The sequence below is a fragment of the Pleurotus ostreatus genome, assembly GCF_014466165.1.
Source record: "Pleurotus ostreatus strain PC9 chromosome Unknown scaffold_1, whole genome shotgun sequence".
NCBI classification, from domain to species: Eukaryota; Fungi; Basidiomycota; class Agaricomycetes; order Agaricales; family Pleurotaceae; genus Pleurotus; species Pleurotus ostreatus.
Window position 1 is genome coordinate 2,477,338 of NW_023503156.1, and position 22,835 is coordinate 2,500,172.

The window sequence follows — 22,835 nt, forward strand, 5'->3', positions numbered from 1 at the left end:
AGCCGCTGGGATAGTCGTAGCAACCAAAGTGTACGGCACACAGGCAATATGGACAGTATAATCCAAATTCGCGTATAGGCTTGGAACATGAACGACAATCAGTTTGCGAAAGGTTGGGGAGGTGTTGGGAGGAGATAGCGCGGAAGCACCAGGGCACGAATTGGTGATCATACGGGCTGACGCGAGGGGACGCGGGAGGGTAACTTGTGACGGGAAACGGGCAGCTAAGGGACGAATGGCCAACAGCCGTGGGCCACAATGTGGTCAAGAAACTGACGGCAGCATATCTGGCCTTACTGGGCTGGCTGGCAACCACCTCAAGTAGGTCCGTGTAGAGGTCATGTTTCATCCGGCAAACCAGGTCGACGATGTGATGAAGTCGATGCAAAACCTCCGGTCGAGTCTCAGAGTCTTGGCTAGTACCAATTGTGCTAATGATTGTTGTGAAAAGATTGACCAAGGCTGACGAGGAGTAATAAACCGAGGGCTGATGTGACGGTGCATTTGTAGACAGGACAGTGTACGGTCGGGATGACTGACTTCCCCACGGTGTCCATCTCATCGCAGGCCTGGCATCGTCTCCGTCGAACGATTCCACTTGAATGGAAACGGATGGATGCTGGTTGTCTGTAACGACAATATTGGCTTTTGCAAGGCACGGTATTGAGCCTAATAATGAACAAGGGACAACACGAAAGCAAGAGCTTACCATCTGCCTTCTCCTGTTCTTTCGCATCTACCGATTGATCCATGATTTCCAAAATAATAACTACTACTTCCTCGAAGAACGATAGTAGTCTGAGGTGCATTTCCTTTCCGAAAGTACTGAAAGCTGGCGTTAGCGCGACTAACAGTAGGTACACGGTTTTAGGATCGTGTCGATGCTTGAAGACCAAAAACCTGGTTATGAGAAGAACTAAAGCTTGCAAGGCGTTTGGTGGATGGGTAAGGCTAATGGGACGGTATTTGAAGCGGCAGTCCTCTAGTACAATTGAAGACAGCATGGATATACATTCAGTCAGGAGCTCCGACCCTTGGGCAGAATTGGAGACAAATGCCGGGGAGGGGGAGCGCGAGCGGCGGCCAGAGGGTGACAGACTATGGCGAGAGCGTCGAAATGACGAGGCAAACTTCTGGTCTATTGACGACCGGTCTTGAGATTGGGGGCTAGAAAGCACTGGTACGCTTGGATTCCTATACACTCAACAAGGGTGGGACTTACCCTACGTCAAACACATAGGCACCTGAATCGTCTGACTGTTTGATTATTGTCCATAGATTCGACAATAAATGGTGCGTCTGCTTCGTATCGAAACCATGTTCGCCGCCGTCAGTAGCATCGTCCTGCTCCTCGTCAAAAGCTCGAGCTTTCTGAGAGCTGTCCAGACCTTCCTTCAGTTTGACGACCCCCTTGACCGATTCTACTATAGCCCCAAAAACGTTCTCGTTCGTTTCATCCACCTGGATTTTCAAAGACTCGAAGATGGGCAGGGGCATGAGGCGTGCTTGTAGCTCTTGAAACGACTGCATGATCATATTTTGATACCCAATCCTACTACGATCCCTCACGTCCTGCGGGGCACGAGAACGAGGTGTCGGCTTTAAGTGGTTGGTGAAACTGGACCGGCGAAGCCCAGGTGAAGTCGGTGACGACAATTCCACAGATAATTGTGGCCCATCTTGTATGTTGAGTCGTCTAGGAGTATGGGGTTCATTACTAGGTTGCTCTGGAGGATTCATGGACGTGTGGAACGGCTAAAGTGGCGGTCACAGTTGATCGTGACCCCTATGGGTTCCTTACGTAAGGAACGCGTCCATCAATTGTGGCTTCGCGCCCAACTGGCACACGCACGGTTAACCTTCATCCAAGCACAGTCATGCCAAAACCAAGGAAATCCATTGCGCCGAAGAAACCAAAACTGTCTCAGGTGACCCTCGACGAGATATTCAAAGGTGCGACGCGAACTAAGGAATCCCGGTCCAAATGCGATGCCAACTCCTCGGAATCGGAACCGGGCGAGAAATCCGATGAAGGTCTCGGCGACATTCATTTCGAGCGCAAGGCCAGTGCTGTGACCACAGACGACGATGTCGATGACCTTGAAGTCATGTCCCCAAGACGTTCCTTCAAACGACGAAAGGTCGTTAACAGCGATGGCGATCAGGCCATGCCTCCACTTAGCTCACCCACAAGCCATATTCAGATTACTGACTCAGAAGATGAGGTTATTCCCATACGTAAATCGAAAAGGAGGAAGCAGAACGTCGTGGCTGATTCCGACGACGACGCCGACGACGCCCGTCCCAGCAAGCGCAAGTTACGCAAGAAATCTCTAAGCCCTGCTACTAGTGACGAAGATCTGGCTGGTGAAGTAGAGGAAGAACGTGCGATATTTCGACCCAAACGTCAGTTTCATTTGATATGAGCTGATCTACAGGAATCCTTGACTCGCGCCTACGGCAGAGGGGGAGGACATCATTATTCCAGAAGAACCTTGAAAAATTGAAGCGTACGTTGAACATTGTGTTTTGTTGTTATGTGACACTATCATTTTAAATAGGACGAAAGCAAGGGCGCATGGTCTCGGATTCGTCAGAGCAGGATTCGTCAGAGGAGGATGCGACAACACGCGGGGTCGTCCCCTTCGACGGTGCTAAGCCCGACTGCGACGATGAATCAGAGGGAGGTGAAGATGAAGAGCAGGAAGATGATAATTTCATCGTAGACGATGATGGCGCAGGCTTCACTGAGCTGCCTGTCGAATTCAGCATGTCTACACATGAAGATCTGGCTCATCAGTTCAAGATAATATTTCAGTTTTTTGTGCATATTGCTATCCAGCCACCTCAAGATCGACATGAATTCATGTCACGGCAGATGAAAAGTAGGTGTGATGAGCTCTTCCCTTGCTTCTTCTCATCGCCTTGAAAGCACAGCAATATTTCTCGGTACCCCTGCAAATTGTCCGAAGGAAGCTTTCGGGCCTCAGAGACTCTCTTGTCGCCTCTTCTGTTTGGCGCGCCGACTTCAAAACAGCACTTTCTACTTTTCCAGAGTTTGGATTGGATGACCTGCAGTTCGCATTACCTCAGTGTGATGCTTGTCACCTAGGGGGTAGGCTTTCGACATTGATTGGACGACTTAGTGGACATCCATATGATCCTGTCGGGTTTGAGGTCCGTTTACTACGTCGATCGGACTTCATCTGCTTACGATGTGGCTAGTCTACGACGGGTGATTCTTCGGACGAAGATGAATCACCCATCCAGTTCCATCTGGGTCGCTTCTGTGCGAGGCGCACGAGAGTATTTCATCAATTTACACATTGGGAGGCATGTATGACACCTCCATTCCGCGGTTTATGCTGAACGAATCCCTACAGTACACCCTGTTTGGCGCGATTCGTCGCGAGATAGATGAGCTGCATGAACGGTCTCGTGTCGGAAGCTCCAAACGCAACTTTGTACGTATTGCCTTCGCCGGTGCAACGCAACCGCCCGACGACTTGACGGATGCCGATGCAATTTGCGAATACCTCGACTCGCGCAAAGTTATTGACATGGAGTGGCAATCGATCAAGTTGATGATGGATAGTGCACAAAACCTCGAAATGGCCAGGAAAAAAGGTGACGATATAGAAGGGTAGCCTTAGGTCACGTTTATCTTTCCCAATGGACTGGTTGATGTTTCATGCGGTGCAACATATCGTTGTAGACCGCTTATCCAGTTGAATTCTCCGCGAATAGATTCGCTTATCCAATTTCTTGGTTTTACGAGGCGCTTCGGCATGATTGCCCTCCCCACTGGACATCATTACTGATCACCCCACATCAACCACCGTCCATTGGAAGGCGCCGGCTGTGGTCACACTGATGTGGGCTATATTCTGACCGTTCTAAAAATTCATCAGCATTTTGATACTTCACCGGAACGAGGTGTTCTTAGTGTTCTCAGTACGTGGCACCATGAAACCCCGAAAATAGGTGCTATTGACGCGTGTTCAGTCAATCATCAATCACGCAGCAATCAATATCAAGACCAAGGTTCGACCCGCACATAGGCTGCATCGTAAAAACCAATTCTTCCCCCTTTGCCTGCCTGTGGCGTTAACCCTAGCTGACCTGGCTATTTGCGGTAATCGTTTCCTCTCGATAGCCGCGTTCGCCATGGGCATTCTACCTTTCTACCCAGCTGGGGTCCTTGGTTGGCAGAAGGTTCACGCGTTGGAATGTCAGATCGCTTACGACTGTTCGGCCCTCCTCTTGGCTAATGACCTCAAGTTACTTATTGAGCAAGTATGGAAAGCCAACAGACACGTCGACTATAATTCCAGAACATCGATCTTGGAAGTGGATTTAGGACTTGCTCATCTATGGGTTTGAACTTCGCACGACTCACGGAGCTGATTACACGTGCTAACACATCTCTCCTCAGTTTCCCCAAAAGGTAGGTAGTACTACACCTATCATTCATGAGCATATAGACATTGATTGCGGCACAGGTAATAGGCTATAACAGCACCACGTTGTTTGCATGGTGCCTTTCGCGGAGGGCTGCTCACCCGTGTGGCATGGTCTTGCTATTAACATTTTTACTTCAACCTGTCCCTATATTTGTCGTTCTGCTTGCATATCCAAGATCAAAGGGGCGACAAGATCAATGGTACGTTGTGGCCTGAGAAACACCATCCCCTTCTTTCTCGGTCGACTCACCGTCTTGCTTAATTAGGGAAATTCTTTCTGTGCTGTTACAGTCCGTTACAGTTGGCCGGTTCTTGGTCCCCGAACGCCCTGTCTGCTTTATTCTCCTTTGTGCGATCGTCGGAAACCAGGAGCTTCGCCTGTGGACGTCCCATACTTCCCTACACTCGCTAGCTCTTTGATCCCCAGGGCCTCGGATCGCCTTATATGGAGGTTTTCACGCATATGCTTAATTACCAGCCAGGCGGACCTTGAGGAACTGCGAGTCCAAATCACATCCCTCAAGCCACGAACCCCAAAAGGAGCCGTGTTCCCCTCTCGTATACTGATTTATACCAGCGTTTCAGCTTTCCTACTCTTACACCCTAACTACACCCCACACCTGCTTTCCCGTCTATCTCAATGGAAACGGACCTTTCTGATTATGCTTCCTCCCCACCATCTACGAAATCATCTATCGACGAAGACGAAGTGAATAGACGCATACGTCCATGCTGGCACCGATATAGACGTCTGCTAGAAAGCAAGGGGTTCCACTTGGAGACATTTCGCGACGTGAAGTCATTCTACGAACACTTTCCGGATTACCAAATGCCCGCGGCGCCAGGCCACATGCAAATTCACACACGGATGGACGAAGACGCGCTCTGCCCAGACCCAGGACTTGTATGATCATCTACTGCCCATGGTACGCTTGTGTTGAAGTGATTGTTTCGAATAGCCCGATAACCTGTTTCGAGGATATCGGACCTGTGACGGGCTGAAGGTCATGGTTAAGGCAGTTCATGTGCACAGTCGGGAGTTGGACATAATACGTTACCTCTCAACCCCGCCGCGTAGAAAGGATCCTATGAACCACTGCATCCGTGAGTACCCGCATATCTAAGTATGGCTTTCCACGACACGTTGCCGATCATGACTTGGATTAGCCGTTCTCGACCTTATCGAAGTTCGCGACGATGGCCTAGCGTTCTTGGTGATGGAACAATGGTCGTCTCAACTGATTTCTGTAACGCCCTGCTGCTTGCGGCTATTCTTGGCTGCCCTGCGGCAATGCATTGAAGTAGGTTGCTAGTCTTCTGATAGCCTTACGCTACTAACCATTCCTCGGTAGCATGCTGTGTTCATGCACAAGCACCGCATTGCACACCTTGACATCTCCATTCGAAATCTCCTCACTGACTACAACGGACATTACGCGTATATTGACTTTGAGTTAAGCCGTCGATTCAACGGTGAGCCAAATCCTCGGGTGCAAGGGTATCGCGGGACCGAGATACCTCCTGAGGTGGAGCATGGCGAGCCTTCGGATCCGTACAAGATAGATGTCTGGGCCATGGGCGTATTGATACTGCGTGCGTGCAAGGTATGTGCTTCATGAAACAGCCGTTATCGACGAGATTAAGCATGTACTCTAGTTGACAGGGTTTTTCATTCCTCAGATCATGGAACTGGTTGAACCTATGCTATGCGAGAAACCAGATACGCGTCCTTCGATGGAGAAAGTGCTTCGTATGTTCGACAGCATCGTACGGTCCCTCGACCCAGCCCAACTGCAGTCATCTTGTCCTACTCAACGCTAGTGACGCTGGACATTCCACTATGCTCTATGTTCATCCCTCATACATAGCTATATTACTTCGCACCGCATCGGATATAACTGCTTGGGTTATTTACAGTAGCTGCTAATGACTACAATAGATATGATTGTGTAACAAGCCACTAGGTGTCGGGGTCATGAGGTGGTTCTTCCAACCTTTGCCTTTTCCGCTGAAGGTAACGTTCGCGCGCGCTCTGGACGTCTTTCTCGTCGTTCCGACGCGCTACTATTCTCTTAGTCGCTTCCTCTTCCGCCCTTTGCTTCTCCCTTGCTAAGCGTTCCTGCTCTGCCTCCATTTGAACCTGTATCTCGCGCGCCCGCCTCTGGTTAATCTCTTTCCTGCTAGCCGCAGTTCCAACTGCGCGATGCACCTCCACCTGTTCGGTGCCATCCGCCTTCTCAGATGACTGCGTCCGGGCGCCTAATCGCCGAGTATTAGGCAAAGCCAAGTTAAGTCCGGCGCTGAGGAGTTCACGCTTGTCTACGATTTGATTGTCATCATTTAACTCGACGTCTTTACCCTGTTCTCGAGCCACGCGGGCGAGCTCCACATCTGACTTCGGCGTAAAATCGGGTGGCTTCGTGATTGTGAGATTCGGTGGCGGAGCCTGTGGACCAATGACGGGCTTTTGTGTTGCTGCAACCGTAGCTTCGTGGTTCTGTTCGGATTCCTCCAACAGTTTGCGATAGAAGTGAGCCATTCCGGTCGAAGCGCCTCCCTTCTTTTTCTGCATGGCTACAATAATCAATCAACGAATGCTCGATGGAGTAGACTCGGTATATCATACCTTCTCTGAGCTTCTCCTCCTCTTCGGCCTTACGTACTTCAGCCATCTGATCCTTATAGGCTTGTGTAACGAACGCTTCCTTGTCATTGAACTCATCACCTTCGGCCTCACGTTCACGCTGCATCAGCTTTTCTTCGGCGCGCAGGTGGTCGAGTTTCCTTGTGGCAGCGGCGTTTAGTAGACCATCGATGTATTTGGGCTATACAATATCTGAGGTGAATTTTAAGCGGACAAAATAGCTGAACGCAGCACGTACTTTCCGAGTCTTGGCATCTATTTCTTTGGCCTCTTTCTGTTTCTGCTTCGCCTCCTGCATCTTGTCCCAGATCTCATCGTATTCATATACACTAGCGTCCACTTTCTTCTCGGTTTCCATGCGCTTCCTGGCGGCCTTGGACGACTCGGCACCGAACGCCATTAGCTGTTTGTTCGGCGCAACATTAGGATTCGACGAGGATGCGGTGGGCGCAGCGTCGACGGGCCCATCGTCGTCGAGCGAGGCAAATACGGCCGACCGCTTGAGTGACGGTGGATCTGCTTTTGGGGCCGGCTTGGATTTGTTGAGGGAGAAGGAAACCTTCATTGGCGGTAGCTGAATGTATACCGGAGTTTGAAATCTCCTTGTATACCTGTTGTGATGCAGTCTGGCTTCGACCGAAGACGAATCAATGGCCCAGAGGAATCCTTTCCTCCAATTTTTTACGATTCAGACAGCGACGACGATGCACCACCCTCCAAGAAGCCATTGCGAAATGGAAGATCTTCGAAAGACATAAGACCCATCTGTGCGACTTTTATCTTCCATTGATGCATCACGATTCTCATACACGACATACAAGTCTTGCAGCCAGGACTGATAAACCAGTCCAACGGTTCTGCATATATTGAAACCGAGAAGACAAAGATTGCCTGTGCAGTGTTCGTTTGTTTCCTCGTGATGTTCGGTGTGCTCAGGCTTCGCTTATACGCATCGTAGTTACGGGCCTCGTCAGTCCAAAAATACCGCGTACAGCGAGCACGGTCGGCTGAATGTCGAGGTAAAATTTGCTCCGTTCTCATGCGGTCGTCGGAAGCAGCCTCTTAGGGTAAGTCAGTACGTGGGGATCAATGCCATGTTCCTCATTTATCAGTCATAGGATGCGGAAGACAGGTCCGTAGCCGTAGCGATACACCAGGCCCTCGTATCTTCCGTACGGCTCGAACTCTTGCCAAAATCCACGGTCGATGTGTTTATCAACATAATCGAGGCGGACGGCATCGAGGGATGTATCGCGTCAGGGTCTGTAGCCGCTAGCACGGCACTTGCAGATGCTGGCATAGATTTATTCGGTTTGGTTGTCTCGTGCTCTGCGGTATGTCCATGTTACCCACCGGAAACACCTGTTACTCATCGTCCTCGTAGGCCGTGGTTGGAGACGAGATATGGCTAGATCCAACCGAAGAGGAAGTTCAGTCGTCTAACGGAACCATGGTGGTATCTACTCTACCCGCTCTCAATACCATGACTAGTATATGGCAAAACGGGATGCTTTCTCCAAGCCAAGTTTTAGAGGTAATAAGACCGCTGCAAATTCTTGAATGCGAGCCTCACACTGAACTCATTTCAAGGGTATGGGAATTTGCGACGAGAAGTGCAAGGACATCCATTCCATCGTAGCGCAAGCTATCCGAGATCATGCCGTCCAACAAGTATAAAAGATGATATCGCCAGTCCATCCAGAAACATACAAAATACAGATCTATGATATGTCCAACATGTCGTAAGTCCGCGCTCGTCGTTTTCTATCGTAGTCCAAGCGCAAGATCCTAGTCGAAGAATAACTGCCCGTAAAATCAAAAATCAAATTCCTCAGAAACAAGATCGATGAATCCGCTCATATCCCCTCCCCTGATTTTAGCGGGATCTATTTGTTTCGCGATTTCCTTCCGGACCATGGCATTCAGTGAAGCCGGGCCGCAAGTGGCTACGATGACAGGTCCTCGAGCCATCCGAACTTCGTCGGCAAGTATACGATCCAGCTTCGGCTTGCCCAATCTAGCGTGTTCGGACACGACTGATATGTCGTGCATCTCTCGAGCGTCAACCAGGATTTGAAGGGCTCCAGGCGGTGCCTCTGAATCTCCATCAAACACTTTGGACGGCGAGGGCGATGGTTGCTGAAGACGAGGATCGGGAGGATGACGAGGAGACGTGGGCCTCGACGACGAAAGTGGCCGATATGCAGTGTCCTTCAGACTCTCCGCTATCTGGTTCGCGGTCCTCCAGGTAGGCGATAGAAGCCCGTCAGGAGATGAGGCCTGGAACTGCGTGATTGCACCCTTAGAGGTCGACGGCATGGGTTTGACAAGTTCACCATTCCCTTCCTTCTTCGCCATCCGTGACTTCGCTCTACGCATTTTCCCGCTCTTTCGAATGCTCTTGTTTAGAGCAGCTTCGCCTGGCAGCCGTATATCTTGGTCGCCCTCGAAGTTAGTCAGGTAAAGTGTGTAAATCTCGCACAAAACCGTGTTCCCCGACTCTGTGCTCCCTTCGTCGCCGTATGTGGTGATATCAGGGTTTGGGTCGATGTAATCGTCCTGATGATAGTCACTGTCCACCGAACCCACTGAATCCCTCCTCTTGCGCCCCGTTTCGTCTGAATGATGACCGCCCTCAGATGCGGCTTCAAAAACGATATTTGGTAACTCGATATCACCAGTAGTAGGTACCTCCTTTGGCAGCGACGTTGTCGGGTTGGTGACGAAGATGTCTACATCGAGACTCGGTGCCGGCATCATTGTCATACAGTGCTGCAGAATGGAGGCACACCATTGAACGTGGGCTGTTTCATGAGTGGCTTTCAGAAATTTGCACTGAGAATGAATAGCACATAACTTACAATATTCTCTGATGATCCAGACGAACCGTACGCGCCTCACCTTAAAGTCCTTCGAACCCCAGCCCCCAGGATGCCCTCCCAAATATTTGCCGTCTCGTCCAGCAAGGCATAGAGCCAAGAACTGAAGAATAGACACGCCAAAGCTCACTCCCGATCCACCAACAACTACTAAGACCGTCGAATATTGTCTCCATTGCGTACGGATTGAACTCCCGAAAGGACCATCAACAAGCGTTCTCAGCAAGACACCGTTGCTGGGGACTTGCTCGGAGAAGGGCACTTTTTCGCTTGCTACGTGAGTTTCGCCGTGGCTTAACATGGCGAAAACGTGGTTCCAAAGGTCCTTTGTCCATCCCTCTTTGGCACGAATGTAGAATACCAACGCACGTCCAGCCGCAGTGCTTGCCTGTTCGTCACAGATAGATGCAGCAGTAAAAGGGTGAGTATCGAGCCGTGAAATCGATGGGATGGTGAGAAGGAAGTGTTGTCCAGGGGCCCAGGCGAGGGGCCCAGGAGGTAGAAAAGTTAGCCGGACGGTCGATCCAGAGAGGAGTTCAGCATAGGAAAAGCCTGGTGGAGGTGTGTATGAGTGCACGCCTTCTAAGCTGAGGAACGGCGAATCTTCAGTGGCAACCATTCCATACGACGACCGTAACGGAGGGTAGATGTGGCGCTTGCCCCTTCCGTAGTGCGCTTCTGGATAAGATGCGTCTAGTCTCATGCGATTGGAAGTGCGGCCTAATGATGACCCCAGAAACCCATTGTTGTAAAGCCACCAAGTTGCTCTCCATATACGCTCCCCTACCCAAAGACTCAAAGCACCCCAACACCACCACCAAACAGGGGGGTGATGTAAAGCGGCCATGATTATGGTGAGAGGGACGAGCATTATATGGCAGGCGTAGAACACTTGGTAATACTGTTTCCTCAGAGCCGAAGTGGAAAGTCCAATGAGTGCGGTCATTGTCATGAATGCCTAGAAGATGCGGTGTAAGTGCACGCCGTGGAAGATTTGTGGTTAAAAATAAATAACAAACCGTCCATCCGTAGATAAACTTAGGATATCGCCAAATGTAGACGTATGGTGCTACACCAGTTCCTTCTCGTCGGTCCAGGCTCAGCTGTACGCTCCACAGCAGGACGTGCAGGGCGGATACCATCCATATCAACCTTCCTGACCACCGATGTAGCCAGGACAACTTATCAAAATAGAACTGGGTGGTAAAAGGGATCGCGAAAAGGGCGAATGGGGGTGCCTTCAAAGCGAACAGGACGCAGAGGGGTAGGAGCGCGAATGCGAGTACACCCGTCCTGTTACCTGACGTCCACCAAGCTTTGTTGATTTGGTATTGAGGTTGTAAGTGGATGAAGTCGGAGATACTGTAAGCGGGTCTTCGCCCGTCCCTTCGGGCAAAAATGGAGGAATGGCTGCGGCCTATGTAATCTGGGCCAACAAAGCATAACAGAAGGACGGCAACGAAGAGGACAATCGTGCAGAATATTTGACCGTTGGAGGGGAGTGATTTCGGCTGGGGACGAGTTCCCCTCTTCTTCGCGATAGCTAGAGCATGCTGACCTCGCCAAGTTCGTTTCCGAAGGGCCCATTTATTCCATCGCGCACCTAGATACCCTCCTGAACCTGTCCAGCGCAGAAATATGTACAGAAGGAAGATGGCTGCCACAACGAACCACAGGAGGTAGGCATACCAGAAGGAGCCCGGGCTCAGCATATGTATGACTAGATACGCCGTGATCCATTGAATGTCGTCGGGATAATTGGGCGTCGTCGGATTCGGGATCGGTATCACGGTCGCCGTTGGTGTCGAATTTGGTATCGGCGTCGACATGGCTTGTCCATAGATCGGATTCGGGGTGTGGGCCTTTTATATGTAGTACATCTGCATCAAATTTGATACCGCTAACGAGGGAAATCGAAGTTGCAAGCGAATCAAGAGAACGGTTGTCGTGACTCGTCTTTAAGCGTGGCTGGTTGAAGAGTCTCAGTGAGCAGACCATGATTGAATTAGTATTCATGCGCGAGGAAGTATTTTGATCTCCGATCACCGCACCCCTGATCCTCGTCGGCCCTAAACCAACGAAACAACGGAACCAGGGGCGGCGCAGAAGGCTCTTCCCAGACAAAGGTACTCCACAGTAGATGATAAATTCCTAAGTGCATACATATTCACAGCATAGATAGAAGGCAGTGCTTTAATTTACTCAATGGTTGTGCCAGAACGGACCTATGGGCTCATTCAGTCACTGCAGGCACTGATTGTAGCTGATCGACTCACCTCTTTGCCCGTCTTCTTAATCTTCTCCAGGAGATCGTCGTACGGGATGCTTCCTTTGACGAGAACTTCTTGCTTCTCGAGGCTTATGTCGTAGCTGGACACGCCTGCAACAGCTCACAAAACATATTTCAAAGCAGTGGACTTGACTCACCGTCTGTCTTCTTGAGAACTCGCTCAACTGCTCCCGAACATCCAGAGCAGGTCATCTACAAATCATCAGGGCAAGCCGCGTTGCACGCCACAGAAAACAAGGACCTTGACATCGAACTTGTACGTGTGATCGGACTGGACAGATGTGAGCAGGGCGTCCGCAAGCGTTTGTTAACGGTATACACGCACCATGGAGATTGATGCCCGTTTGTTATCGAGAAGGCCTAGAGCAAATCGTCAACGGAGCTCCTCGAACGCCACAACGAAGACACGCACAAATTGTCTGAGGATGTGGGGAACGGAGGAATGCTGTCCATGACTTGAATCAGTAGCTTATAAAGGAGAGCCCATCGCGCCATCTGATTACGGAATCTGGACTGTTGGGGACAGATTAGGCAACGCAGCAGTGTCAGTTCCCGACGTTGATCCTGTTGCCCGAACCAGCTCCGTAAGCATTTTGGTAACAATCAGCACCAAGCCATTAGTCAGTATTATATACAGTTGTCTAAAGCTAATAATTTGAAACTGCTGTGTCAAGACGTCCGTTGTTCTGACATTTCCATAGTTTCGTCTGTAGCGACTGCTTGCCAGCCGGCACCAGCCGCTGGCTGCCCCCGAATCCGTTGTATCCACGATACGAACCATGCTGTTGGTCGAATGAGATACGATTTGATGACAAGCGGAACGGACCACTTCATACCTAATGGTCTAGGCAATTCTTCACTCTTGCGATGGGTAATGTAGTAGACCGGAATGCCAGCAGCCACGAACCCTACCCCGTTGACTCTCAGTACCAAGAATTTGAGGATGGGAAGGGATGCAAACCTAATACCGCCATAGCCTCAAGGGGCGCCGCAATGATGGGCATGCACAACAAAAACAGCGCGACCTGAACGATTCAATGGTCAATAAACCAAAGGACTGGTAGAGAAACCTGTGCACGAACGCCGCAGAATGTTAGAGGCGTGATAATAAAAGTCTTGTACGGCCTGAGTGCAACATGATTGAGTCTTATCCTGAGCATCGACGTCACTCGGAGACACACCTCTCAAGATTCGGTTCCTTTACGCGTAGGATCACAAGTCCTAGTACCTGAAAGCGATGCTCATAAGCATCCCGGTAATCCGAAGGGTTGGTAGTGTGCTCACAGTGAGGAAGTAAAAGCCCCACGAAGCCACGACGGAGAAGTTGATCAGTGATCTGAAACCCCCACCAATCAGGATGAACGTTATGGTGATTGCAGCTTGCAGAAGGGACGCGTTGAGGGGTGTTCCGCGGCTTTTGTGCAGCCGACCGAATACTTCAGGAAGAAAATGCTCCCTCCCAGCAGCGTAGATAAGGCGTGATGTCGTGAAGAAAGATCCTAAAAGAGGTGAGTATCATGATCTGCTTTGAGACGAGCTGAGTACCATTTAGAGCCCCAAAGCATGAGAAAGCGACCATGAACGCAAAGACGAAACCCCCAACGGGGCCAAACAACTTTCGTCCGAAGTCCATCGCCACCGTATTACTCAAACCAACGGTCGCCTAGGAGAGCGATGAGAGACAAACGTTAGCTAGTACGATACACCATACCTTATCAAGGACGACAAAATATGATACGTTTGCCAGCAAAAAGAGTACCTAAATGAGGGAAATGGGCTACTAATCCTCATCCTGGTGTGCTCAGACGGCTTACTGTCACAATGGCCATGCTGGAATGGATAGCGCGTGGTATATTCTTCTCGGGATTCGTAAGCTCTCCGCCGACATAATTAGCTTGGTCCCAGCCATCGAAGGCCCACAAGCCGGAATAGAGGGCTAGGGAGTAGGCTGAAGGGCTCCGACTTGAGCCTTCAAATAACGGTGTAGTGAGTGACGTCGATGCACGCCCGCGTGCTAGTTGGACGATGCCGAGAATGGTGACGGACACAAGCGCCAATACCTACGAAAGATCAGGTACTGCAATAACCTCTACCTTCGGCTTACTTTGACACTAGTGAAGATGACGGCTGCCCGAGAGCCCAAATTACGTGCAGCAATACATAGCAATGTCACGAAAAGAACGGCGCCTATCGCGGTCAGCTTGATAGCCCATTGAGGGAGGTCGTCCGGTGATACATCATCGCGAGTGGTATGCCAGAATATGCGATTCAAATATTCTGCGAAAATAAGGCTGATCACAGCGTTCCCTCCTGCGTGGATTTAGCCAGTGTTTTTTTTTTGGAAGAACGGGTAGCTCACCAGGTTTGAGGGCTATGATAGCTGTCCAAGCGAACAAATATGAAATCAAAGGGCCATACGCGTATGCAAGGTAGGCCTGTGCTCCACCGTTCAAAGGGATGGCAGAACCTAGTTCGGCGAAACTGCTAGCACCGGTCCAGGCAAGCAGACCAGAAACTAGCCACACAGTGAGACTGGCACCGACGCTATGTGTATTCGCGACAACAACACCAGGTGATGAACTAAGGAAGGGGGGTGAGATATGTTCCGCGCCGGTCTTAAATTCTTACAAGATGCCAGAGCCAATCTACTTGGGAATATATCAATGAGAAATATAGTCAGCCGTAGGAAACCGAACAACGCGTACTTGTAGGCCAACGACAAGAGCAATTCCTTCGCCGAGTGGTTTACAAGTCAGGCATAGAGCAGAGGTATTGTTTCCAAGCGCACCGTTTATTAGTCCGAGATTCTTTTCGCCTGCCTCGGCGTGTATAACAGCTTCCGGATCACTCAAACTGGATGTAAGCGGTAGTAGGTCTTGCTGGAAGTCGAACCCCGATATAGAATAAGAACGCCCTCTGCGTCAAAAGTAAGTGAGTCGCGTCCACAGAAGATGTCTTCAATGCTCACCGTTGCCTCGGAGACATCGAGGTCAATGGACCCTCAGAGATTTCGAGAGCACGGAGAGAATCTTCTGAATCGCGTGACTGGCGTGGTAGTAGTGGAGGTGAGTAGACTTCTTCTTCATCATCTACGGGAGATTTGAGGCGTGTATATGAGGCATTTCGTGACATGGGTCGTAGTGCAGCAGTGAGCGAGCTGGGCTGCCAGTGGTATAACTTAAAGTTCGTGATTGGGTGGGTTTGTGGGCGCTTATTCCCTTCATCCACGACGTCGATCATTTCTCTATTAGCGGTGTCGCGGCCGCGCCTCCGCCTCCGCCTCAACAAGCAAATTTCCTTTTGCTTGCATTCGACGCCGTGCGGAATGGCGACAGAGAAACCCACAGAAGTGCCGGCAGGCTTCAAGCTTCACACCGAAAATTCAACCCATATCTTGCTCCCCGACAACAATGAAGCTTTCTTGAACCCTGTTCAGGAATTCAATCGTGACTTGAGTATCGCCTGCATACGGGTTTGGAGCGAGGAGCTCGACAAATTCAAGCAAAGCAGATGGCAGGCCGCTCAGGAGAGGAAATCTAAAGCCCCGGCCAAGAAGGCGCGAAGTATGTTGCTCGGTCATAAAATCTACGCGTCTCGAGCAAGATATTAATTGCTCAGGATCAAGGAACTGAAGATGTAACTGAAGCAACGTCTTCCATGCCAACTGATTCCACCACAGACGAGGCCAAGGACACTACAGAGCCTCAGGAATCAGTACATAAAGAGGTAGCACAGATTCTCGGTCTACAATGTAACTTGTTGACGTTATCTTCCATGATAGCCAAAATACCACCCTTATAAATTCACTTTGCTGGAGGCACTCTCTGCCACGGGTCTTCGTTCTATTCGATATGCCAAAGAGATACCCCTGCTCAAGTATGCTCGTCCACTTGTCGAGATTTATTTTGCTGCATGTTTTACAGATACGTTATTGCTAACGATTTATCCCCCTCTGCCGTTGAGGCCATAAAGCGGAATGTTGATTTGAATGGACTTGGCGCTCCTACCCATCCAGACGAGTCTACACCACCCAAGAAACCCAAGGTTCAGATCAATGAAGGAGACGCATGGTAAGTTCTACATCTATTGCAACGGAGCTAGTTATCGATGGACTAAAACAGTGCGTTGATGTACAACCATCGAACCGAGAATGCAAAAGTTGATGCCGTCGACTTGGATCCGTATGGTACTGCGGCTCCGTTTATCGATGCAGCCATTCAATGTGTAAACGACAATGGTAAGTAGAGACGCCTGAAATAAAGCCATGGTAAGATGTACTTGCTTTTAGGTTTGCTCTGTATCACTTGCACGGATCTGGCTGTGTTGGCTACCACAAACTATCCAGAGAAATGGTATCCCATACTCCTTACTTCCTCCAGTCCAAGCGTATTAACGCAAGGACTAGCTACTCGAACTACGGCGGTATTCCGGTCAAAGCAGAATATTGCCATGAAGCCGTTCGTCCTGGTGTTTTGTCTCGACCTAGCACACTTTAACGCCCAAATTACAGGCCCTACGGTTGGTTTTGAACACTGTGTCGACGTCAGCAGGAAGATATGGCCGTTATATTGAACCAATGCTGTCCCTTTCGATCGATTTCTACGTGCGCATCTTTGTTCGGGTAAAGTCCGCTCCTCTGGAAGTCAAAAAGGCTGCATCGTCAGTCTTTCATTATTATTATTCTCTCGTGTCTGCTTGACCTTATCTACTTCCCAGAAAAATATCTATGTATTACATATGCTCAGTCTGCCAATCGTTCTACGAGCAGCCTCTAGGAAGGGTCGTGGAGAAAGTCCACGAGCCATCTGGCAACAAAAACTACTTGTTCAAAACCCACGCAGGTCCCCCTGTCACCGACAAGTGCCCCGAATGCGACTCTACCTTACATGTGAGTTCCTCGCTACTCCGCTATACGATCGTTGACATCCGACCCAGCTTGCTGGGCCAATGTGGTCTGGACCTTTGCATGATCCTGCATTTGTAGGCCAAGTCCTGGAGCATCTTGAGGCTAATCCGACGCACTATGGAACCGCTACCCGAATGAAAGGGATGCTCACAGTCGCCAAGGAGGCAAGTCCTGAACTTCGTTTGTAAATTTACCTCCATTGATCAACTATAGTAGGAGCTGGACACACCATTCTTCTTCACGCCCTCAAAAATTGCCAGTTACTTCCACTGCATTAGCCCACCGCTGGAAGATATTGCGTAAGTCGAGGTATGACTCATCTTTGCTTTCAAATTCTCATCTGGGGGCAGATCTGCGCTCCTTCATGCTGGACATAAGATTTCACGATCGCACGCCGTCCCAGGTTCGCTAAAGACCACTGCCACTAGGCACGACGTCCATGATATCTACCGGTCGTGGGTCAAGCTTCACCCCGTAAAGATGGAAAATATATCCCCTTCCTCTCCTGCCCGAGGGTTGCTAGCAAAGGAACCTAGGTTAGTGGCCTGCTTGTCGATACTTAGCTGTGCTCATACGTTGCCCTAGCTTTACTGCGAACTTCAAGAAACACCCAGATTCAGTAACCCCTTCTGCAAAGGTTAAACTGGTCCGTTACCAGCAGAACCCCACAGCCAACTGGGGGCCGGCAGCAAAGGCCGTCTCTAAAACGAAACGGAAACGAGACGATGAGTAGCATGTACCTAGCTACTTTATTTTACTTTATATCTATAAATCGGGCGAGATGTCAACGGTTGTGAGCAGCACCTTGGACATGGATTATTAATTATTGATTAAAAATATACAAAGGGCAACCATAATTGCATACAGCGTGAATAAAAAGGATCGACCGCGTAAAGGAAATAACCAAGTGCCATGTATCTAATATCGTACAGATGCTCCATCAGATCGTCTCTATGTACAGCGTTGATAGTAATCACATAGTCCCACAAATAAAAAATCGAACGAACAGCGGGAAGGTTATGCGTCAGCGGCGGAATTGGACCTCGCCGCGCCGGCTTTCGTGACGGGTGGTTTCTTAGCTATCCACGAGTGCAACAATAACTCCGTAGCCGACGGTCGTGCTTCATGGTTGATTTCGAACGTACGAGCGAGGAAATCCTGAGCCTCAGCAGAGATGTCGGATGGGATAGTAGGTTTCGCCATAGAGCCGATCTGTCAACAGGTAAGTACGCAGGTAAGCACAAGTAGAGTGATTCAAACCTTGAAGATAGCTTGCATTTGGCTCAGTTGAGCCCACGGGTGCTCCCCGGTCAACATCTCAACCACAAGACAACCGACGCTCCAAATATCGGCCTTGTGAGTATGACCGGTTTGCTTGACAACTTCGGGTGCCATCCAAAAGACGGAGCCTTGGAGAGAAGGTCGATGAATGCGGTTGCCGCCGGTGAGGAGATCTATGGAAGCGTGAGACTCGTCCACAAGGTGATTCCGAATGGACTTACTGTCTTCAACTTTCTTGGAGATACCGAAGTCGGATATTTTGATGCCTCCCTTGTTGTCTACGAGAATGTTGGCCCCCTTGATGTCGCGATGGATGATATCCTTCTCGTGCAAATAGTTCAATCCTTGTAGGATTTGGCGCACAAAATTCTTGACTAAAGGCTCTTCAAACGCGCCGTAGTTCCGGAGAAGAGCTGATACGGAGCCACCAGGTACATATTCAAGAAAGATATTCAAGAACTCTTCATCCACAGAGGAATCTGTTGCTATGTCAGTAACTTTGTTCGCCAAGTGGTTGTACGGATGAGATACCCACAGAGATATTGCACGATGTTCTCATGTTGCAAATCTTTCAGGAGCTCGATCTCGCGTTCCAGGGCGCTCAGCATGCTCTTCTTCCGTTCCTGGTTGGGAGCAGACCCGGTTGGCAGCTCAACTTGCTTGACGGCCATCAAAAGCCCGCTTGACGCATCCATCCCTAGGTAAACCTTCCCGAACGAGCCAGCGCCGATGAGGGCACCTTTGATCCATTTCACAGCTATGATACCATCAAGATGGATGAGCAAAAACCATAGGCTATAAGAGACAGTGCTTACCTCCTCGCGAGCGCACAGGTTTCCCCGGCTCATCTTCATACTCTTCCTCGTCTTCGTTGAGAGTATCCTCCTCTGTCTCGACAACGGTAGTTTCCTCCGCCTCGCTGTCAGCGCTCTCTACCGGATCGACTTTCAGCCAATCGTCGTTGTCCAGACCAGTATCGGGCATCTTGCTCTCCCTGCGGCTCTCGACTTCGGCGGTAATCTCGTCGACAGTCACCATACTGGCTGTATCCGAACGATCCCGCTTACTTCGAAGCTCTGTCATGTAACTCATACGCCTGGAGGATATAGACATTGCTCTGGATACCGGCCGCGATGGCTGGCCGCCTGTCAAGCTCTCCATTGACTCTGACAGTGACTCAGAAGGGAAAGGTATCGGCGGCAAGAGTGGCTGCTGGGCGCCTGATCTAGATGATGACGGCTCAATAGCATCCTCGGGTTGGATGTCCATAGAGTTGCCATCCTCCGTCGATAGAGATACACGGGGAATGTCTTCCAAGGCCGACCTTGGGGACGCAGAAAGGGAGTCTCGTTGCGGGCCTACATTCGATATGATGGAGGCTCGTGGCGACGAAGACATGCGTCGTTGAGAACCTTGTGTGCTGACGCTAAATCTCGACGGTAATGGTGGAATGAACGAAGCCGAACTATCCCTTTTTGAAGAAAGCGTCCCGTTTCTCATCATCATACTGTGTCTCGCAGTCCGCTCCAAGACCTTCTTCTCCGTGAAGGGGAAGTACTCCGTCAAATGTGTCGTGATGAGTTCGCTCGGAGGGCGCTGGCCGAAGAAGTTCCGCAGCTTCTTCAGATTTTGTGGTACTGGGCTGCGTCGTTCTGGCTGAGTCGTAGGAGACGAGGGATCGAGTGCCTTCTCGGGATCATGGACACCGAGACCACTCAATATGCTGATTGAGCTAGCTCGTTTCGTGGCCTTCGATGTCTGGCCCATACCGAGAGAGCGACTCTTATTCACCACCTTCCTTAGCGTTAAGCCGTGTTCTCGAGCAGGACTGTCGGGCGATCCATAGCAAATAGCACATATCTCCGCCTCCGTCAATGGTTCACCTTGTGTGAGCATATAAGCATTGGAGTCTGACTGAAGAGAATTGATATACCTGGTCCATCGCCCTGCCCCCAATCAAGGAACACACCCCAACCATCTACAATGAGCCCACCTTCGTCGGTTTGAACGTGTTCCGTTGAGCTGTCTGAGTCAGGGCTCCGAGACTTTCCAAACTTCTTCAGCACTTTTTCGAGCAACTCCACGCCCCCAACACAAGTCGAAGGATCAATGGTACATGAATGCCCTTCCGCTGGTAGTAAGAATTTGACAAGCTTCCTACGCAGATCATCCAACGATGGCGCATTGGCGTGGGAGGGTGCAGTGGGGTTGAAAGGCCCTCGGCCAACAGCGTAAGGCCCAGTGGGTGGAGAAGGGGTCCCGGTGCCTGCGCTGTGTTGGGAGACAAACGATTCTGCAATGGGCGAAAGGTTGTAGGGCTGGCTTGATGGTGGAGCTTGCAACGCGGAGGCAGTAGCATATGGATGGCTATTTGATGTGGAAGGTCTAGGGGGAAGCTTATAGGGCGAGCTGACTGGAGAATTGTTACCAAGGGAGACATTCCGCCCGTGCGCAGGTTGCACTATCGGCCGTCCATTGACATTCGGACGATTTTGCAGGGGCGAAGTAGACCTAGGTGTCGATTTGCCAGAGCTTCCAGGGCGTGGATCAGCCGGAAGGTGATAACCCATCCAATTAGATGCAGACGACGGAGTAAGCAAGCCCTGATTCTGCCCTTGAGACTGAGGAGCGGCGGGAAGCGCCTGGTTAGTGAATCCAGGCGCTTCAGCTTGAGTTGGAGTTCTACGTCCGCCGTTGGATGCGTTGACCAATCGAGGTGGTTGTCGGCCAGGAGGGGGGAGGGGAGGCTGGCCACGAGGAGGTGGTGGGAGGGGCGGTAGATTGGTACGGGGACCGTTGGAGTGCGAAACGCTCGAATTACCATTACCGCCGTTAGAATGATTTGGATGTGGCAAAGGGCGGGGGCCATTGCTAGTATTCGACCTGGCTGAGTCTGGGGGATTTTGTTCGCGAACGAGGCGAGGAAGGTCGTTACGATTGGGATTGTTGCCCAGAACGAGGGGTGCGGGTCGGCCACTTCGTCCGGCCGGGCGTTTGTTGGGAGGGGATGAATCTTGTCCATGTTGATGCTGCGCGGCAGCGTCATTGATGAACATACGGTTGACCTCTACCATTGGGCTATTGGTAGTTGTTCTCGTCGAAGCTTTTTGTCTGAGGATCTTCACAGCATTGACGATACGTAACCTGTCCCCGATACTCGATACCCCCATCTCCTTCAACGTAACCTGATCCAGTTCAAGTAGAATGTCGCCTCTGATATCATTAGCTTTGAACGTAGCAGCATGGTTGCCGCATTTGATATCGGTGAGCCAACGAGCGACGTGAGAGTCTGACCATGTTCTTATAAACTCTGCATATGGCACGCCAGAAGGAGGATCGAGTGGTGTGGTCATTTGGCCTGAGGTAGGTGTCGCAGGGAATGGTGAAGTTTGGCCTCGAACTGCTGAACCGCTGAAATTGATGAACGAACGCGCAGGAACTGTCTGTTGATTCTGAAAAGATGAAGAGGGAGATGCAGGAGAAGACGGTTTGGATCCTGGTTGAGCGCCATCAAGGTGCAAGTTCCCATTGATAGCCATTGCAGACATAATGTTTCAACCGAAGGCCGAGGTACTCAACAGATGATGATGAGGTTGGGAGGGAACTGGATTGCAAAAGTTACAGAATGATTGTGGTCGTCAATGGGTATCTTCAAGATCAAGTATCGTGGAGGAAAGCGAAGAGATGATGGGAAGACAAAAGGACCTGCTGAGGAGAGAACAAGGGCGTATATGTGACCGAAATGGTGAGCTGGCGCGGTGTACCTTGTTGACAGAAGGACAGCTAAGGCATCCAGCGCGACCCTTTTGCTGTCGGAGACGATGGGCGTTGCTGGTCAAGTTGTTGACTCGCTCGTCGTCGCCGTCGTGCTGCGACGTGATGAAGGCGTGGGAATATCATCTCATCACGTGAAAGTATTGAGCGCTAGTGAAGGCGCCTAATGCAAGCTTTACGAGAATTACGACTTCTAATTACGGAAAAATATCGGTATGGTGGGTCAAGCCACAGTATCGCTCGCTGTCAGGTTTCTTGGTGAATTTGAAGTCTGAACAATCCTTGGGCTTCGCATCAACTTACATCCCGCCTGCGCCCATATGATTGCTTACGTGCTGTGTGAGCAGTCCCTAGATCAACAAATGCCGCTGAGATAGCATTCCTATTGCCGTCGGATCGACAGGGTTATGATGCTCTTTGTGCCTTTTGGTAGACCAGGTATATTTTCCCAAAGTCCCTAGATGGTCGGCATGCAACATGCATAACTTTTTTGTTACGGTGACGGTGGCCGTTATCGTCCATCGTCAGTCGCTTACCGGGCCAATTTCAAAAGAACACCAGAAGCCTGATGGTGCCTCGTGGCGGTATTATCTGGCTT

The 22,835-nt window shown here is 50.4% G+C and overlaps 9 protein-coding genes across 9 annotated transcripts; 4 read left to right on the plus strand and 5 right to left on the minus strand.

Annotated features, from left to right (window-relative positions):
• Window positions 1-167: 167 nt before the first annotated feature.
• Window positions 168-1,740, minus strand: PC9H_000870 (uncharacterized protein; the record flags this gene model as incomplete). Its single annotated transcript, XM_036770523.1, has 4 exons — window positions 168-224; window positions 278-645; window positions 710-1,167; window positions 1,223-1,740. 4 exons carry the CDS (start codon window positions 1,738-1,740, stop codon window positions 168-170), a joined length of 1,401 nt encoding a protein of 466 aa, XP_036636368.1.
• A 137-nt stretch (window positions 1,741-1,877) lies between these two features.
• Window positions 1,878-3,647, plus strand: PC9H_000871 (uncharacterized protein; the record flags this gene model as incomplete). Its single annotated transcript, XM_036770524.1, has 7 exons — window positions 1,878-2,385; window positions 2,439-2,510; window positions 2,562-2,885; window positions 2,933-3,092; window positions 3,147-3,177; window positions 3,226-3,306; window positions 3,384-3,647. The coding sequence occupies 7 exons, from the start codon at window positions 1,878-1,880 to the stop codon at window positions 3,645-3,647; spliced, it is 1,440 nt and encodes a 479-aa protein (XP_036636369.1).
• A 1,456-nt stretch (window positions 3,648-5,103) lies between these two features.
• On the plus strand, window positions 5,104-6,284 carry PC9H_000872 (uncharacterized protein; the record flags this gene model as incomplete). The annotated part of the gene is made up of 5 exons (XM_036770525.1): window positions 5,104-5,367; window positions 5,423-5,567; window positions 5,631-5,764; window positions 5,816-6,067; window positions 6,120-6,284. 5 exons carry the CDS (start codon window positions 5,104-5,106, stop codon window positions 6,282-6,284), a joined length of 960 nt encoding a protein of 319 aa, XP_036636370.1.
• A 139-nt stretch (window positions 6,285-6,423) lies between these two features.
• PC9H_000873 (uncharacterized protein) lies at window positions 6,424-7,672 on the minus strand (the record flags this gene model as incomplete). The annotated part of the gene is made up of 3 exons (XM_036770526.1): window positions 6,424-7,037; window positions 7,090-7,288; window positions 7,346-7,672. The coding sequence occupies 3 exons, from the start codon at window positions 7,670-7,672 to the stop codon at window positions 6,424-6,426; spliced, it is 1,140 nt and encodes a 379-aa protein (XP_036636371.1).
• Window positions 7,673-7,726: 54 nt separating this feature from the next.
• On the plus strand, window positions 7,727-8,784 carry PC9H_000874 (uncharacterized protein; the record flags this gene model as incomplete). Its single annotated transcript, XM_036770527.1, has 6 exons — window positions 7,727-7,874; window positions 7,929-8,007; window positions 8,066-8,174; window positions 8,226-8,441; window positions 8,492-8,641; window positions 8,698-8,784. The coding sequence occupies 6 exons, from the start codon at window positions 7,727-7,729 to the stop codon at window positions 8,782-8,784; spliced, it is 789 nt and encodes a 262-aa protein (XP_036636372.1).
• A 138-nt stretch (window positions 8,785-8,922) lies between these two features.
• Window positions 8,923-11,815, minus strand: PC9H_000875 (uncharacterized protein; the record flags this gene model as incomplete). Its single annotated transcript, XM_036770528.1, has 3 exons — window positions 8,923-9,911; window positions 9,969-10,944; window positions 11,006-11,815. 3 exons carry the CDS (start codon window positions 11,813-11,815, stop codon window positions 8,923-8,925), a joined length of 2,775 nt encoding a protein of 924 aa, XP_036636373.1.
• A 369-nt stretch (window positions 11,816-12,184) lies between these two features.
• PC9H_000876 (uncharacterized protein) lies at window positions 12,185-15,408 on the minus strand (the record flags this gene model as incomplete). Its single annotated transcript, XM_036770529.1, has 19 exons — window positions 12,185-12,211; window positions 12,263-12,366; window positions 12,414-12,468; window positions 12,518-12,547; window positions 12,602-12,636; window positions 12,689-12,721; window positions 13,113-13,184; window positions 13,238-13,301; window positions 13,359-13,401; window positions 13,458-13,504; window positions 13,561-13,775; window positions 13,822-13,939; window positions 13,988-14,035; window positions 14,091-14,336; window positions 14,381-14,586; window positions 14,636-14,856; window positions 14,905-14,921; window positions 14,982-15,192; window positions 15,245-15,408. The coding sequence occupies 19 exons, from the start codon at window positions 15,406-15,408 to the stop codon at window positions 12,185-12,187; spliced, it is 1,956 nt and encodes a 651-aa protein (XP_036636374.1).
• A 193-nt stretch (window positions 15,409-15,601) lies between these two features.
• Window positions 15,602-17,915, plus strand: TRM1 (RNA methyltransferase tRNA(m5U54)methyltransferase; the record flags this gene model as incomplete). Its single annotated transcript, XM_036770530.1, has 13 exons — window positions 15,602-15,839; window positions 15,902-16,002; window positions 16,058-16,152; window positions 16,200-16,346; window positions 16,398-16,513; window positions 16,565-16,628; window positions 16,682-16,733; window positions 16,787-16,935; window positions 16,993-17,164; window positions 17,212-17,346; window positions 17,399-17,481; window positions 17,533-17,718; window positions 17,768-17,915. 13 exons carry the CDS (start codon window positions 15,602-15,604, stop codon window positions 17,913-17,915), a joined length of 1,686 nt encoding a protein of 561 aa, XP_036636375.1.
• A 284-nt stretch (window positions 17,916-18,199) lies between these two features.
• STE11 (ATP binding) lies at window positions 18,200-22,002 on the minus strand (the record flags this gene model as incomplete). Its single annotated transcript, XM_036770531.1, has 6 exons — window positions 18,200-18,394; window positions 18,443-18,636; window positions 18,685-18,942; window positions 18,999-19,220; window positions 19,279-20,346; window positions 20,397-22,002. The coding sequence occupies 6 exons, from the start codon at window positions 22,000-22,002 to the stop codon at window positions 18,200-18,202; spliced, it is 3,543 nt and encodes a 1,180-aa protein (XP_036636376.1).
• Window positions 22,003-22,835: the final 833 nt, after the last annotated feature.